The sequence below is a fragment of the Neophocaena asiaeorientalis genome, unplaced genomic scaffold (genome assembly GCF_003031525.2).
Source record: "Neophocaena asiaeorientalis asiaeorientalis breed wild unplaced genomic scaffold, Neophocaena_asiaeorientalis_V1.1 scaffold89, whole genome shotgun sequence".
In the NCBI taxonomy this organism is placed as follows: domain Eukaryota; kingdom Metazoa; phylum Chordata; class Mammalia; order Artiodactyla; family Phocoenidae; genus Neophocaena; species Neophocaena asiaeorientalis.
This window is the reverse complement of record NW_020172592.1, coordinates 9,429,073-9,447,840: the sequence shown is the minus strand read 5'-3', so window position 1 is coordinate 9,447,840 and position 18,768 is coordinate 9,429,073. Positions and strand designations below refer to the sequence as shown.

The following is an 18,768-nucleotide window of genomic DNA, read 5'->3' as shown; positions in this document are numbered from 1 at the left end:
TTAAAAGGAACCAAAATTATCATATCAAGCACACATTATAAATATCCCACAATTATTATATCAAGTAAAAAGCAAAGATGAAACTCAAATTATCAGTTTGCAACCAGTGATTTTGCAATAAGGACTATATAGCATTAAAGCAAGTGTCTGGTAAATTTGGGGAAAAATAACTATTTTGTGGGATTTTCCAATGCTGTACTCATCACACATTTATCAAATATGTTCTTTGTGCTGAAAAGCTGTGGTTCAATATAACAATATCTTTACGTTAAACATAGGTTACAAGAGAGTGTAAGTATATACCTGATATTTCTGGAATTCTCTCAAATAGCTTTGGTCAATCTAATAAACAAGTATTTCTGAAAACATTCTTGGACTTATATATGACTTCTCATTTAAAAATAACATACTTTTTTCTATGATTAATTTTATCAAATATTACTCTTGCTTATGGAATTCTTTTTTTTTTTTTTTTAAACTCTGTTGGACATCACTACAAGTGAATTCATGGCCAGGTAACTTTAACTTTGTTAAAGAAATCTGATGCTTTGTTGATCTTGAACCCACAGTGTAGAGCACATTACTGACCTCCTAAAATAAATGAATGAAATACAGCCTGCACCAGAGATCAATTTCTGGAAATCCGATGAATATCTCCTTACTTAAATCTTTGCTTTTTCAGAAAGCATGACTGGAAAAACTCAAGCACCAATATTAATGCTATATCCTAATTCCTGATTTGGGCATATGCAATGACTCTTTAGAAAATGTCAATGATTAAAGTTAAGTATGGTAGAATGTTTCCTCTTCTAAATAGGATCTGCTGTAGCAATTACCATGATGCATATGAAAAAAAAGAAATGATCATTTTAAAGATTCTTTAAATGACTATATAATTTTAAAGTACTTGACAGAATTTGATACATATTACCCTGGATGCTAAAAGATTGCAAGTTCTCTTCCACAAGCTAGATCTAATGCACAGCATTAACTGAAATTACAAATTTATTTGAAATATTCACTTTTAGCATATTTATTACACTTTGTTTTATTAATGCAGGATATTATAGCTTTGGTCTAAAATCTTATCTCCATTATGTGTAACGCTTGGCTTGTTTGGGACACATGGTTGACTTCTGATGGGGCCTGATAAGCATCGTTGAGATTACAGATTTAGGTGAAATTACCTAAACCTCACCTAAAGACTGAAAAATCTTGAGACCTTGCTGAGCAGCCAAAGGTAGCAGTGGACCTGGGGGAGTAACAGGATATCCTTGTATGGCACCCTACTTCCTCTGTGAGTTCTTTTTGGAACCAACATTGTTAATTGTTTGTTAACATCAATTACTCGTTACTTTATGTATTCATTTGTTCAAATGTATTAAGTATTGACCATGTGTCAGGAATTATGTGCTGTAACTACCCCAAATCTTCTCTTCCATTGCAGTAGACAGGTAGTATGTAAATGAGCCAATGGGTCAACCAGGGTTTTGTTGATAGGTGGTGTTTTTTTTAATGTAATAATGTTATTGATTTTAAGGTTCAATTTAAATGTCTCTCTGAGTACTCTCTAATCTCTTTACCTGTCCCAATGAACAAGACATCATATTGGCCATCCTCGGCTTCCACTCGATCCACTGCTATTTGTTTCAGGTTATACTTTCCATCTGTTTTCACCAGTATTGGTTTTTTATGGGCAGGTTTTATGGGCTGGTGCATAAGTGGATGGCTTCTTGCAAATCTGATGGCATCATCGGGGTAGTCTTTGGTGGTTCCGTACCTCCCTCCATTCACTTTGCTGGCACACTGAAATACAAACGCATGAGAGAATTTTTTCCCCCTGAAATCTAAAGAGCAAATTTATACTCAATTATGAAAAAAATTACAAAAACTGGGTATGTTCAGTTAATCAACTGTGCATTTAGCAATATTTAGTAACCATATATTCTTCATTACAGAAATAAAATCTGCATTAAAAATTGCATAGAGAGACTGAATTATTTCAAACATGCAGCAGTAGAAACAGACAGATAGTAGCGAAGTACTGAAAAAGTAAAGTATATGTAATACTGGTATAGTCTGGAGGTAATACAAACGTATAACATTATAAATATTCTAATTATTTTTCCTGCTTCTAAAATTTATTTTTCATATTTGTAAATTAAATTTTAATTTGCTATGAACAATATATGGTTTATAGCAAAACAAAGAGACCCTTTACTGTGCTAAATCTTCCCCCCAAATTCAGAATCACAACCGCACAACAGCTTTCCCATTATTGACACTGTGATTGGTGATGGTTCCAATTGGCTCACTGACTACAGAATTTTAGTGCTGTAACATTGAAACCTATTCAAATTCCGTCGTTGTTAAATAAGGAAAAAACCCTCTCTGTTCTACTGTAATCTGTATGAATTTATATTATTTTTGTATGAATTAGACCCAATAAATTGAGAAAACAAGAAATATTTGCCATAACATGTCTCAATTCTTAAATCACTGACTCTAAAAATAAATGTTCAACGGTACCTAAGTTACTTCTTGGAATACCTTTAACTGCGTTGATTCATGCTTGTTATCAAGCGCTCCCTCATTTCACATATTTTCCTCCAGAACCAGCAGCAATTGCAATGATGACCTTGATAAAAATTTTCCACTTCAGAGTATAAATACAGTAGTTTAGTAATCAGATTCTGCAAAGAGGGCATTTTTCATGGTTTGTTTTAAAAATTTGGGCCATATTTCTTAATTTGGCATGAATTTTTCACTTGAGTGTACTTTCATGATATATAATTGGAAACGTTTTGGACCAGCCTGGAAGCAAAAGCCACAGGAGTGGGTTTTCTCCATTTAAATTGTAATTTCAATCAATAGAGTGAAATCAAATATACTTTATGTCTTCCTGGAAGTAATAATTTTAAGCTAGTGAGAGAGAGTGATTGAAAAGGTAAAGCCTCACACTTGTTAACGTAGGTAAGCTTTGTTTCCACTTTGAATTTTGGCTCTGCAAAAATGGTTTCTACTCGACTTGCAAGCACTTGTGGAATCAGCCTAGCGTTGGGTTTTCACCAGCTGCTCATAATAGTGTAGACCGTGACTTGCATGACAAGTTCAGTATTTGTTCTCCATGGACAGCAGATACAATGATGCTACACTTTCCCAATCTAGTGGTGCAGGGACATATGATACAAAATCATCCTCATCATAATGATCATTGCGTGTGCCATTAAAAGCACAAGGTTTGAATGGCTAGTTAGGGAGGATCTTAGTAGTATCAGTTAAGAGGCAAATGGTGCAACTCCTTATTCTCTAGCAACACAGCTAGCTGTATTGTCACTTTTCTTCCACAAGGCCAGCAAGGATGGCAAATGGGGTGCTCAAAATTCTGAAGAGCCAGAGAAAAAGCTTCCTCTTGACACGTTAAAGTGAGAATTAGGGAGAAAATGTGGCCTAGGGAACTGAGAGCCTGACTCAAATATTATAATAAAAATTTGGTAACATTCTCTTGCATGGAAATCACACGTGGCACTAATTCTTCTGAAGAGGCTGAGAGGAATATAATGCTATATCCATCTCCTGGATACTTCTGTATTCACCAGTACCCTTAAAAATAAAATTTTAGTGAGAGCTACATAGAGAGCTAACATATCAACAATAATATATAGTCTATAATGCTAGATTATATTCTTTTCATTAAATTATATTCTTTTCATTAAATAACAAGCATACATCTTGATGCAAGAAGTAATATTTCTTTACCTTGCAAGTAATCAAACATATTTGTAGGTACTGAATTTAACTATTTCACGCTAATTTAGTAAAGCATCTGAAACAATGAACAGAATATTACTAAAAGAGTCTCTAAAAAATAAGAAGACTTTGTTAAACGCCTAAACTTACAGAACCAGGTCTTGGATAAGGGACTTTTCCTTCATAGAGTGACCAGTGGTATTCAGGTCCTTCCTTATGTGCATACGGTCCATTAAAGGCTGCCCGGATACTGGACATGTGATAGACACATATAGCATGCCCTCTAAATATATTACTAAAAAAAAAATAAAAGATAAGTTACTATTCTGGAACAGACTAGGAGGTCACCGAGTCAAGCCCCGCAGACAACATAGATAAGGATGAAGTCTTTTGGATAAAAGACTTGCAATCTCTTAAGCACAGGATATTCTAGAGATATTAACTACTGCAATATTTCAAGTATGGAAACTCCAAAATTTACCATTTTTTGCCTATTTATTATAATAAATTGAAAATGACATTGTTAGAATCACAAAAGCAGTTGTGTCACTTCATTTTTTTCCAGTTAAATCTTATTTTTTTACTGAAGTATAGTTGATTTACAACACTGTGTTAGGTTCAGGTGTACAGCACAGTGATTCAGTTTTTCATATATATACACACACACACACACACACACATATATATACATATATATATATATATATATATACACATATTCTTTTTCAGATTCTTTTGTGTTTTTATATTTTTTATTAAGATTTGGCCTTAATATTTTAAAGATTCATTCCCAAGTTGAGGAAGGCTTTATCTCCTTGTACGTTGTCCTCTCTTCCAAGTAGACAGTGTTTTCCTATTCACCATGCTGTTAATATTGCTATAAATTTTATTCAAATTTTATTACTTCTCTTAGTGTATATGATTTGAAGAACAATTTAAAGTCTAAAGAAAATTTGGGGCTTTGTTTCATTCTTTAGCTTGGGGTCACAGAAACATTTATAAGCCTGCTGTATATTCCTTCCTTCAGGTCACTGAAAACAGTGCTACATTGGAAAGGTTTACTGGGCTGCACCAGATTAATTTTGAGAAAAAGACTTACATTCTAAAAAACTCGGATTCTTTACCTGCAGAACTACTAGCAACTGAAATTATTTTTTTGATAAAAATTTCTACTTGTCGCAGATAAAGACAGTAGTTGACTAACTACAGCAAGCTTTATTGGGGGCATAAGATTCTGCAAAAGGACATTTTAGAATGATTTGTTTTAAAGATCTGGCTGCATTTCTTAATTTGGCATAATCTGAATGAATTCTAACACTTCCCTAGCCTCCTTATTGTGAGAATTAAAATAATTAGTTTGGGAAAGTGCTTTGCAAAATTTTTTGTAAGTGTAACATTTCCTACATTCTGAGACACCTGTAGAACGGCAGTTATGTTACTGTCTGAGGACATCAATTCACACATCTTATAACACACCTTGAAGCAACTGGAAATGCCTGCAACAGTGAGAAAACCAGAGATAGTCTTTCAACTAACATGGCAATAAACCTTTGATCACCATGCTACGATAGCAACCTTTACGTCAGGTAACAGCTGGCTAGCCTTTTTCTCACAATTATGTATAAATTGAACAGTCAAGATTGAAATTATGGAAGAAAATAATGTCTTGCCTTTGAAATCTCAGACAGATCCATTATGCTATCATTTATGAAAGCAGCTTATAAACTGATCATTATAACCCATAACAAAATCTATACTGATTATCCTATAGCTTATATTTATCATATAAAGCCGTGGATTTATCATGCAGTGTATAAATTCTTCACTGGCATAAGGCAGAAGATGAAGTGTAAAAAGAAGTTAGGGATTTTCCATGGACTGTAATAGCTACCAATCTACATCAACATCTCCTTGCATCAAGGAATAACTGATAGCAAAACTGTTTCCATGTTTCCGTGATGAAGAAAAGGTCTCCTTACAATAGCAGGATACTTACCGAAAGAGCTTTATTATTTTTTTTTCAAAGTGAGCGTAATAAACTACCTGCTGAAAAAGTAAACAAAAACTATGTGGAGAGATCCTAAGCAAACAAGGTATACATGACTATAGAACAGTTTAAGGCCAATGCAATGCAAACGAAGAATTGAGTAATACCATTCTTTTCCTGTCAAGAGAACTGAAGTATATTCTTTATTTCTCATTCCAGTCATATCATCTCCACTCTGCCTTATTTGGAAAGACACTCAGGAAATTATATATATAAACTTTCAACCAAAACTGATTCTAATAACATTTTTTCATTCATGTATCAACACACGAAATATCTGATTCATTTTTCCAGCACTCTTCAACGGATACAAAATACAAAAGCATAAAAGAGAAAAATACTAGATCATAAGCCCTAAACTTGAGCACCTTTTTAAAATTTAAAACTCAGAGGGTAAATCATAAATGTGTGTTCTCTAAGAATCTACATAGGACCAAGACAACCAGAGTAAAGGAGTGAGCCAAGTGCTCTGTGATTAAGGAATCAAGGAGTGTTTCATGAAGACGGCAATTGACAAGTATTGGAAAAACTGATATAAATCAGCATTAGAAGAGAAAGTAGATAAATAAAATCACAGTCACGGGGAAAGCAGAGACTGGGATTCTGACAAGGTATTATCTTGTCAAAAGCAGAGTTTGTGGGAATTTAGAGGAAAAACTTTCAATCCTGAATGGGGAATACTTGATAGAGAGCCTTGAAAGCCTGACTTGGACAATTGTATATGATGATTGAAAGAATTATCCTAGACTCTATAGCATGGAACTGGTACCTTAAAAACTGTATGAGAAAAAAAAAATCATTCTGTTGTAGATCAGAGAGGGAAGAACTTAGGACATTGAGCATAGGAGGACGCTGGCACTTCAAACAAAAACAAATAAGGATCTGAATTGAGATTGTGGCTTTAAACATCAAAGTACAACTGCAAACACAGGAGAACGAAGAGAAATTGGTGACTTATAAAGTACAGAAAGTGAGAACAACTCATTGGTCAGTAGTATTTTCAATTGCATATACGGTGAAGGGGTTTGGCATCCTTTGTTTCATGATGTTTTTTGACTGGCCATATAAATTTCTCACCTGGTAGTGTTGAAGAGTCCAAATATCACTGGGTTCTTATGATCTCTGGTATGCAGCAAAAAAACATCCTCTGAAACATTAAAGACCATTATGTTACTTAATATGTTTAGCCCTCGTTGCATGTGAAGAAAATATATTGTCATAAAATAGTTTAGAACCCATGATAGATTTTAAGATATAAATTTCCATATACAGTCATATAACAATGACCAAATCACAACACAGTGAGACTGATGACCGTTCAAGATGACTGTGAGCTGGGCCTCATGGAGGAAACTAGAGGCGCCGACTCTAAACTAACAAGAGGGGTCCTTCTGTTCCCACAACTCCCTTGTCTCCATACGTGGACCTGGCCAAGATGAAAAGAATAGAAACTTGCTCCAAGTTAGATAGAAGTCAATTACTGCAGAAAGCAAATTTTCCATATGTGCTAGAAACAGTGAGAGTTATACAAAGAAGCATATATATCGAAGAGGAAAATTTAGCTCTCCCAATAATATTTACCTAATTCATCAAAATATGTATCAATTCCATTCATTCCTGGTACTGAGCACACCAGTCTAGCTTTCAGGAAAGTACTCCACTTGTTCACTAGGATTCTCTGTCCTCCTACATCGTTCTGTAAAAAACAGAAAGCAGGTAAATGGGTACCCAGAGAACTTTTATCAACAACAGATTTTGTACCATTAAACCTGCAGATGGCAAGAGTTACAGTTCTTTTATTTAATGTGAAAATTTGAGCATAATCTTCAAATAATATTAAAGATGCAATGCCCCATCAACTTTTTCTTTAGGTTTGCACATTCTGCCTTGTCAGTGTACTTTCCCCCTGGCCCATTAAATACAGTTTCCAGGTATTAAACAACGTTAGTAGAGAGTAGAGTACACTTTCCTAAATAAAGTAGTAAGCTTTATGATACAGTAACGTTTATTATTATTTTATTGATAAATAATCCGCTTATCTCAGAAGTACAGAAGCATCCACCTCTTTTTCTTATTTTAGGGAAAGAGGCTTGAAATACTAACACACAAGCACACATACACATAACAGGCATACATATTTGCACACATACATAAAATACGTATGTGTGTATATGTGAATATATATACACATACATATATACTGAACATACGTATAAACATCTTCTTAAATTTATTCAAGTATCTTCTTAAATATCAAAATAACTTCACATTTATAACACTAATAGCATTCTCTCAATATACATGGCTACCGCAGTTGGTTCTGAATGTTCAGAAAACAACCTATCGGACTATGCCCAACAAAACTATATATGTTTTTCCTATAGAATCAACCATCTGAATTGTTGAAACATGCTTATGTAAATTATTTAGAATGTGGATTAAAGAAACTTGCAAGATTTGGGTGAAATTAACTTCTTAAAATGGAGCTCAAACTTCTGTGTAGGAAGAAGTATAGCCTAATTATAGGCCATTTCTTAGTAGGGCTTTGAAAATGGAGAAAATCACACAAAATGCAAAGCTCTTTTCAGATTAAACTTTCAGTAGATACGAAGTCTGAAGACTAGATAGTAAATACTAATTTTAGGGAGTCTAAGAGAATAGAAGAAAATATTTTACAGTAGAAACCTACTATAAAATGAACAAAGGCCTGACCATAAATTGCGAGTTAGGCAAGCTTAGTGAGAGAGGAAGGCAGTCCTCACCACGCAGAGTCGCCCCACTCTGGTGTAAATTGCCTGGGCATTGTTTTCTGCCTCCAGGGCCTTCTCCGTAAAAAAGAAATACACTTTGTTGTCATCTCGGTCTTCATTGTCAGGGATCATGTACGAACCTACAAATTTTGGTTCTAGAGAAGTAAAAAACAGATGAAAATGTAGTAACTGTTACAACAAAGTAAGTTAATATATTTCCCTTGAAATTTTGTACTAAACATTAAAATCATGTAGCTATCTCCATATTCTGTGCAAATCAACAATTTTTTTTTGCAGTACACGGGCCTCTCACTGTTGTGGCCTCTCCCTTTGCGGAACACAGGCTCCGGATGCGCAGGCTCAGCGGCCATGGCTCACGGGCCCAGCCGCTCCGCGGCATGTGGGATCTTCCCGGACCGGGGCACAAATCCGTGTCCCCTGCATCGGCAGGCGGACTCTCAACCACTGCGCCACCAGGGAAGCCCCAAATCAACAATTTTTAAGAAATGTTAGGGTATTTAAAATTTAACTGAGTTGGAGGGAAATAAATCAATTTCAAATAGCATACATTATAGACCTGAAATGAATTCAAAGAAGAACAGATTAAGAGCAGCATGATAATAATCTCCATGAATTTCCTCCCATGTATATATGGGAGGCATATATTAAACTCAATATATGTAAAATATTTTAGTAAAGAAGTCTATCATTATTTTTTTAATTCATAAATTATCTATCAGTCCAGCTCATGGAAGACCAGTTTAAGTTTTTGTATTTGTAATCAAAGGGATCTGAGGGAATGACCTTTGACTGATATGGAATGTCAAATATTTTAATGATAAAATGCTGCCAATAATGATTATACACTCTAAAGCTTAATAAAAAGGCTGAAAATGATGAAACCACTCACTATAAAATGATTTTAGCCCCTAGATATACCAATGTGCCAAAATGTACACATGATTCCTTACAAAGGATTCTATGTAAATGAATGCCGAGTGACTCTCTTAGAATTTCATTTGTCTCTCAAGTACAATGTGATCCTATTAAAACAAGCAAAGCAAAGCAATCAATTCATGCAAAATTATACCAACTGACAAGAGAAAACAAAGCAACTTATTGGATGAAAGGGGTTTTCACTTTTCATATATTTGTCTTGTTCATTTAAGTCTTGATTTCTAACTATTGCTATGAGGGTAATCTGGTTGTATACTAAAGCGGATCCACTCTGCTATAAAATGATATACATATATCATATATAATATTTTAATTCGGGAATATTGCTAAGGAAAAAACCCCTGAAAGTTGTGAAAACTATAAATTACATTTGTATTGTTATTGCTATCAAAATGGCAAGTTTCCCAAGAGCTCTGGACTTGCTTTCCGTTCTGATTTACATATGCTTTTCTCCTCAATCCTACCTTTCAACAGGCGCTCGTCATCGTGTTCAGTGCGGATATGAGCCAGTCGCCCCAGGCTCCTGAAAATGGCAGCGTCTCTGCCCCAGTAGTCACTGTAGAGTCCAGCAAACAATTCACTACCTGTAGGAAAACATCAGAGAAGTCAGTATTCGTTTCTGGGTCTGATGACAATGTATAAAACTACAGTTACAATACACATATCCAGGTTTCCCGTGTATACGGCCTAATGAAACAGATACTACTGCTAAGAGCATATATGGTACAGTCAGATAGCCAGGGTTTGAACTGTGACTCTTCCACTTACTAGATGTGTGAACTTGGGCAAATTGCTTGACTTCTCTGCACCTCAGTTTCCACATTTACAAATAAGGGACTAGAACTCAGAAGTGTTGTTAAGAGTAAAGCATTTAGAAGAGTAGCTGGTATATACTAAGGCCTACACGAGTATCTGATAAATAACCTGGCTTTATGGTATTTTAATAAACTTCTTTTAACCTTCATATCATCAGGGTATTAGTATTGGTATTGGTATTAGTATTAGGACTGGTATTATATGTGAGTCAGCTAACTCAAATTCTTCTTGTAGTAAGAAATTGCTTCCATCGACATGATTTTAAGGCAGGAACCACAAAGTCTGACAAAGCTGTATATGACCCAATTAGTTGTCATTTAATTTGTAAGTGTGTGGCTTATTTACACAGAAACGACAGAAAGAGCTCATAATTTAATCAGGCAGTCAACAGAACGAATGAAGTTAGCTGCAACAAAACTTGAGTGTCATATTTATAAATTTTATTGATTAGATTTAAAAATTGTTTCGATATTTATGAAGGGTTTTCTCTAAGGTAAGGTCTTTAAAACTTTAAAAAAACTTGAACAGAGTAAATATATTTGTATGGTTTAAAATTTGAGAAAGTAATCAACTGAGTTGTAAATAGGATCACTGTAGGAAGTTTATTTCCACCTTGAGATAACTAACAATTTTTCAAAAGTAAAGATGATTGCTTTTGTTAGATTTAGATTTAGAAAAAGAAAAGTGAGCTATAAATTGAATTTAAAAACAAGAAAACTAAGTTTTGATAAATGTTACTATAATAAACTATTCTTCATTTACAAAAAGACAAGTAACCATAAATGGTTTTTTTGGTTCACAAAACCCACTATGGATACTTAAAAACTATACAAGATACAAACAAATAAAATTCAGGTCCTTCGCAAAGGAATTCACTTTTAAACTATATATATTATAATAAGTGAGAAAGAGAGAGAGAGACAGGAGAGACAGAGGCAAATGTGGTAGAATATTAACAGTTGGTGGGCCAAGGTAAATGCTATAACTTTTTTATTCCTCTTTCAATTTTTCTTTATATTTGAAAATTTTCAGGACAACAAATTAAAAAAGAAGCTGTATTTGTTTAGTTCATCCTGTATATTCAATACATGCTGAATGAGAAATATGATAAGGAAAATAACAAAAACTAAAAAATAAAGATGCTTTATTTCCTGACTTAAGAAAATAAAATTTGGTAGAGAAGAGTTATATCAGAACTCTTATTTAAGCATATTCTTTGAAACTAGAAGGGGGGAAGAACAACATAATTTGTATCAAATTCAATCAGCGCTGTCTTCACCAGAAGTTTTATATCCATGTGGAAAAAGAGTATTTTGGGATAAAATGTATTCAGTGGTTAGGGATATGAACCATATGTGGGGTTCAGTCTGTACTACTTGAACATAGATAAAAGAGAGTCATGCTGAATTCATTAAAAGGCCTTGGAGATCATCAACTCTATGGCAGAAATGAACGAGTTCACGCACAAGAGTTACTTGACTATTGAACCACCAGAGCAAGGGTTATTCTGAAATTTTAAAAAATTATTGTACTTGGTTACAGTTTCCATAAAAATATAAAGGCCATCTTACATGGATGGACCTGGAGATTTTCATGCTAAGTGAAGTAAGTCAGACACAGAAAGAAATATCATGTGTTATCACTTACATGTGGAATCTAAAAAAAAATGATACAAATGAACTTATTTACAAAACAGAAATAGACCCACAGACATAGAAAACAAACTTATGGTTACCAAAGGAGAAAGGGAGGGGTGGAATAAATTGGGAATCTGGGATTAATAGATACATACTACTATACATAAAATGGATAAACAACAAGGATCTACTGTATAGCACAGGGAACTATTATCAATATCTTGTAATAACCTATAATGGAAAAGAATCTGAAAAAGAATATATATATGTAATCAACTGTACTTCAATAAAATACAGTAATAAAATAAAAAGGCCATTTTGTAAAACTGTCCTAAACAGAACTTATTTTTCTAATATGGACTGGACTGAATGTTTCATTCATAATGGGTACAAAAAAAAGATTTCTTTAAAATCATGAGTTTTATATTTCTTAAGTTTTTCATATTTAATGTAATTCAATTTCCTAAAATATTTACAGAACTTTTATATCTGAAAATATTACTTTGGAAAAATAATCTTTATTTTAGTTCACATCGATTTTCTTGCACTTATCCCAATTTGAACACTGTTTCCAAATTCTACTTGTAATCAATTCTACAACTTTAGCAAAAAAGTTCCCCTTGCAGCCACTAGATGGAGCCATACGATACCAAATATACATCCAGGGCAGGTTATCTGCAAAAAGGAAAAGATGATATAGTACCAAATTTACCCAATTTCCCTTTTTGTATCCAGATAAAAGAAAATGGTTTGTGAACAATTCAAATAATACAATATGAACTGTATGACTTAAACTTCAAAGAAGCTACTAGACAGGTGCTAAAAACTATATGCTATGTAAACTGAACCAACTGTGTTCCTGTTGGAAACATTAGATTTTCCTCAGAAGGGGAAGATTCTCCTTTCATATTTTATTATCAGTGTGAAGAACAAAATAAATTTATAGTAATAGATAATAATGATGTTTCGTAACATACTTTCCTAAGAAAAAATAAACACTTTAATGAAAAATAATGAGAATAAAGCTTTAGGCACAAAGTTAACTAATAGTAATTAAATGAGCAAAAATAATCAACATTATTATAATTGATATTATTTATGGCAAGTACATAGTTTCTAGTTGAAAACTTTAAAATTATAACTATTTGGTATAGAGACAATTTGTGAATCAATATTTTGGTATTGTATAGAGCAAAAAATAATATCTGGATAATTCATATTTTCACGGATTAAAAAAAATTTCATACAAATAGTAAAATATGTTTTAGATTTTCAATGATAAGAACAGAACTACTCAAATTTTTAGTTTTCTATGTCTATACAGACATGATATTTAATAAATGTATTAGCTTGGTCACAAAGTTTACTGGTATCTATTTTGATATTCTGAATATAAATAACCAATTTGACTTGTATGCCATATGTTTCATTGTTATAGCACTGGCTTCTGATGGTAACTGATGTTATGTTAATGTTAGTTGGTTATCATTAAAAAATAAAACACATCTGCAGGGTATTTTGACAGGTGAATGTAACTTATCATTGTCATGTTCAACAATAGTCTCTGTGTACAGATACCAGAAGAGTGGAAACAATTCTGCACTGGAAATCTGGCAAACTAAGCCCCCAGCCCCAAACCTACTGCTTGTGGCAAAACTGTTCGGAATCTCACTGCCTCGGTTATTTGGACAATCAGAGAGGTGTACAAGTGATTTCCTGAGGTTGCCAAGCTTTTCTGTTCTCTCTGCTGCCCGTTTTTTGATTTGTATGTTCTTTGCCTGGAATTCTGCACCTCCCCCCACCTTCCCACTTCACCTCCCATTTACCTGGCCACGGCCCACTTTCTCCATGAAGCTTTCCCTGACCGAACTTGTGTTAGTTTAGTAGCTCCTAGTACCACCATAGCCCCCATGCCTATCATATTTCTCATCCTACTATAGTTTGTCTCCTGTGTTTGACATTATTCCTCACTAGAATGCAGACTTCTTGATGTGTCTTATTATATTCTTTTGTCACCAATATCCTGTAGAGCGTCTGGAATACAGAAAATGCTCAATAAGCATTTGTTGAATCAAAGAATGGCACTAATGAGTTAATTAACAAGTGAATAAATCTAAAACTTTTAGTGTTTAAATTTTTTAAAAAACTATGAAATACAATAAAAACAAAAACCTCAGGACAAGATTCTGATTTTTCAAAAATGCTTCAGGGAGAAAATATCAAAAGAAAGAAAAAACTGTTGGCATTTATATGAATAGCAGAGTTCTTTGTTCCTCAAAAAGACTATATTTAATAATTTTAATCCAGGAACACAGGGACTCTATCTTCTTCTAGTATTTGTCCCCAATAGTTTCAGCCCCAAAAGACTGTGTCTACTCTCAACTAGTTTGTAGGAAAGAAAATAAAACAATCATTTGACCTTGGCGATACAAAAACAAACCCATTGTGAATAATTCTAAGTTAAAATGCATAAGTAAAATACTTTTCTACACAACTCCTTTTTTTACAATACAAACTCCAGTTAAAGTTTTAGTGAAACATACTTCATTGCCTTAATATTTTATCAACCTTAACAAGAGCTTAGTTCATAGATGGTATTATTAATCGATTAGAGTTTTTACTCACCATGTTGTAAATACAGATTTTAAGTGTTTAGTGAGAAAAATTCAGTTTTTCATGCCCTTCTTATTTTCTTAAGTCTTGCTCAAGCATTTCTCCTATTTATGTTGTAAATGTCTACAAATCTGAATAATGTGAAACATGTTCGTCTCATGGAAAAGACATGGCTAAAGATGGATTTAACTACCTCATTTTATAACTGAACTGTATCATTTTGTTAGAAAATCATTCTACTTTTGCACTATTTCACAGAGTGATTATTACATGCATAATTGCAACGAGAAACAAAATGCACTTGGGAGGATGAGGATGGATAAGAATGGTCCACAGGTTCCAACCTCCCAGTTTACACTCACGGTCTGTGTAGGATGCTGAAAGAAATCAGGAAAAGCAGGTCCTTTTATTAGTTATGTTATGTTTGGACTTTCTATTTGTTTTTGCTTTGGCAAATAGCTAGCATTAGCTATCAATGTCAAGAAGGTGGTTTCTGACGTATGAAGGAAGAAAGAAAACTGCGTTCTGAATCTGTTCATTTGCATTTGCTAGCATCCATGACAGTACTGAGTTTCCCTGGTGGCAAAACAGTGACATTGCTACCAGCATGGTCAAATCAGATTTCTAAGGGGGAGAATGTCAATGGGGAATTGAAGACGACATTTTTTTTCTTCTTTTTTTGAGGAAACCATAAGCAAGTATTCAAATAGCTCATTAGCAACTAGCAGTTAATGGCCAGAAGCAACAGTAAGCATGTGGATACTTGGCATTCTGCCAAATGACAAAGCACAGCAGTCTTAACCTGCATAAGAAATTACACATATTCTTTAGGCATAGGAACATGCTAAAGGCATAAGTTTCTACACAGTTGGGACGAATTCAAGAAACGAGCCAGCACATTCACTTATGTTTATAGAGGTTGTCATTATAAAGACATACACTTTACCTTCATTTCGATGATTTCATTTATTTTTCTAACATTTATGAAGTCCTATTTTGTGCCAGAACTATTCATTTGTAATTCTGCCTTGAATATACAGTTAATAAAATAGAAACATTTATTTGTAAAAAAAAGTTTTAATGGTATTAGAGCTTGAGATAATCACTTAAATTTTCCCTGCATGAATTCCGACTCCCTTTCATTCAACTGACATTGACCTTTAATTCACAGAATCTGTAATGAGGGGATATATTCACAAAGGTCTCATTATGATGAATAAAAGTGCAGGAAGAAAATTTCAGCAGCTGTAAACTTTTGTAGTTTTATTTGCTGTAAAATGTAACATAAGACATGAAAAGGGCAGAAAGAAAATTTTGGTGACCATGAAATACCTCATTCATGGTTGTTTGTTGATATAAAATTCAGTAAGTCTTTAACTTGAAAGTATCCTAAAAATTCTAACAACAAAGCTAGCAAAGTGTGAAAAGGTACCTGACAAATCAGAGTGGTTTTCCCCCAAACACCAGTAACATGTACATTAGCATACCTTAGGTACTTTAGGTATGGTATGTATTAAATTACACCTAGAACTGGTAATAAAAATCTGGGTCAGAATGAAACGTTTTAAAACAGTAGCAATAGAATTGAGCTGACAAACTATTAAAGAAATCCCAAAGTTACTGAAGGTGCTATCAACTTAATAAAAAGAATACTGCAATATTATATCAAATGTAAACAGATGCAAAAAAGTCAGCTAATACTTTTCCTTCCTGACCAAAATGACATAAAGAAAATATTTCCTGGTTTTTTGTTTTTTCTTTTTTTTTTTTGTGGTACGTGGGCCTCTCACATTGCGGAGCACAGGCTCCGGACGCGCAGGCTCAGCGGCCATGGCTCACGGGCCTAGCTGCTCTGCGGCATGTGGGATCTACCCGGACCGGGGCACGAACCCGTGTCCCCTGCATCGGCAGGCGGACTCTCAACCACTGCGCCACCAGGGAAGCCCCTTCCTGAATTTTTATTTGGCCGGCCACCAAACCTAATAATTTTTAGTGGCAAGATAAGTCCTAAGTAACTTTCGCTGACTTGAAAGGTACAGACAAGTAATGCAGCAATTCATTTTACTAAGTAATTCATTGTTTCAAAAAACTGTTTTTAAAACCCGATTATAATGTCTTGCATTCTTCAACCAGTTATTTAAGACCACTTTAAATGTAATATTAGTAATCACCGTAGAGGGAAAGTGTGGTTAAACATATAGAAATATTGTACCTGTGATATGAATTTATATATCACCAAGGTAAATTCTGTTAATACAAAGTGACATTTAAAGAGCAAACCTAATTAATGTATGATTTCATTTTGATTGGCTTCTGAACATATAGAACATAGCTCAATAAAGAGCTATTACTCCTTAAACCTTGTTTCACTCCTTAAATCTTGTTTCACACAGAATCATTGCCAGTTACTAACATTTCCATTCTAAATTAGACTATAAATTTTATAAAAGTGTTCATTAACCTGTCTTTCACCTAACAAATAATATTTATTCTTTACTTAGTTTTTCAGTAAGCTTTTACTCCATGTGATCTTAAGTCAACAGAATTTATGTTAAATAAAATGAAACTTGTATCTAAAGTTATTATAAGAAATTCTCAGATATGTGAGCATGTTTTTTTCTTTGGGGGCCTTGTTAGTTTTATGACTATTGTTACAAATTTGATGGGTTTTTTTTTAATGATGAAAGTGAATCTTAATGTGAACAGGTATTAAAAGTTAAGTGTGACCTATAATTAACAAAGAAACAAAGAAGCAGAAATGGTCTAAAGATGGTCACCTTTTTGCTGGAGTCCTGTCCTAACCCATCGGCAGAGAACATGTGTGGTCATAAAATTCCACGTTAATGCATTCTTTTCCTGTCAGAGTAAGCTGCACCAAGCCTACCAAATTCCAACTCAGGTAGCTCCATTTTTTCCAGTCCAAATTCCTGCTGCTTTTTCAATTGGGTGAATTATTTCTACTTCCTGTCTTTTAAAGAGTTGCTGGCTCACATAGGTTATCAGATTTCCATCCCAGTGGCTGCTGCATATCCACAGTAAGTGAATGATATCTCAAAGGTACTTTGGGATGAAAGCTAGCGGATAAATGAGAAGAATTATATTTTTATTTCTGCTCTTTGCAGGGATTATTCTATAACTTTTGTGTTTAGCTTGGAGGGCTCTGATGATTTGATTTCTTTTCTGAATAAGCGAAACAGTCACCCAGATGGCAAGCACTTCACATTTTGGCGTCGTGTAATTCGATTTGGAAGTTCAGTGAAATTCACTTGGAAATGTCCCTCCAGTAATATTTCCCCTCTTAAAAAAAATTCAGTTTCAAATTCCTGGTTTCATGCAAAAACAAGCTCCAAGGAGGCTGAGTGGTGAGTGGCTAAAAAAAAATTACTTTTAACCATTAAAAGAAATGTTCAAAATAAATGGTGTTCTCTTCCAATCTTCTTAGGATTTTACTAGAGAAGTAGCGTTTACTGTGTAATTTTTGACTTTCAATACCTTTTATAATATTCTTGTGAATATTATCCCCAAATTTATTTTTGGTTTGTTTGTTTAGGAAGCTCAGGGAGTATTTCATTCAGTCGATATTTATAGGAGGCCTTTTCTGTGCAATATATTGTATGGTAAAAGAAAGATGATAAGACAGTCTCTTTCTTCCGGACATATTCAAATCTTAAATCTATGAAGTTACAAAAATCACTAAAAACATTAGAAAAAAATTGTATGAGTCTATCAAATGCATGTATTTTAACTCATATGCTGCCAATCTACCACGAATTTCTAACATTTATGAATCTGGCATTCTCCAAAAGTGGCATTCTTAAGGTTCTGATTCCTACTAAGTCCAAACTGACTTAAGCAACTCAATTTCCATATTTAAAACCTCCCCTCCTCATATTGTGTTTACACACACACATATATGAGTGAGCAGCGGAACTCAGGATATCACAGTATTTTCTTAAAAATCTTATATTCTTGGGCTTCCCTGGTGGCGCAGTGGTTGAGAGTCCGCCTGCTGATGCAGGGGACACGGGTTCGTGCCCCGGTCCGGGAAGATCCCACGTGCCGCGGAACGGCTGGGTCCGTGAGCCATGGCCGCTGAGCCTGCACGTCCGGAGCCTGTGCTCCGCAACGGGAGAGGCCACAACAGTGAGAGGTCCACGTATCACAAAAAAAAAAAAAAAAAAAAATCTATAATTTTTAA

At 34.1% G+C, this 18,768-nt stretch overlaps 1 protein-coding gene across 1 annotated transcript in view; it reads right to left on the bottom strand.

The window, feature by feature from the left end:
• The window catches only part of SEMA3E (semaphorin 3E), a 257,351-nt gene that overhangs the window by 27,976 nt on the left and 210,607 nt on the right, over positions 1-18,768 (bottom strand). Inside the window, exons 6-11 of the mRNA XM_024738432.1 lie at positions 9,969-10,088; positions 8,560-8,702; positions 7,379-7,493; positions 6,875-6,944; positions 3,901-4,045; positions 1,584-1,806 (exon numbers count right to left, since the gene is read on the bottom strand). Of these exons, the coding sequence (XP_024594200.1) occupies positions 1,584-1,806; positions 3,901-4,045; positions 6,875-6,944; positions 7,379-7,493; positions 8,560-8,702; positions 9,969-10,088 (816 nt within the window). The remainder of the gene's footprint in view (positions 1-1,583; positions 1,807-3,900; positions 4,046-6,874; positions 6,945-7,378; positions 7,494-8,559; positions 8,703-9,968; positions 10,089-18,768) is intronic.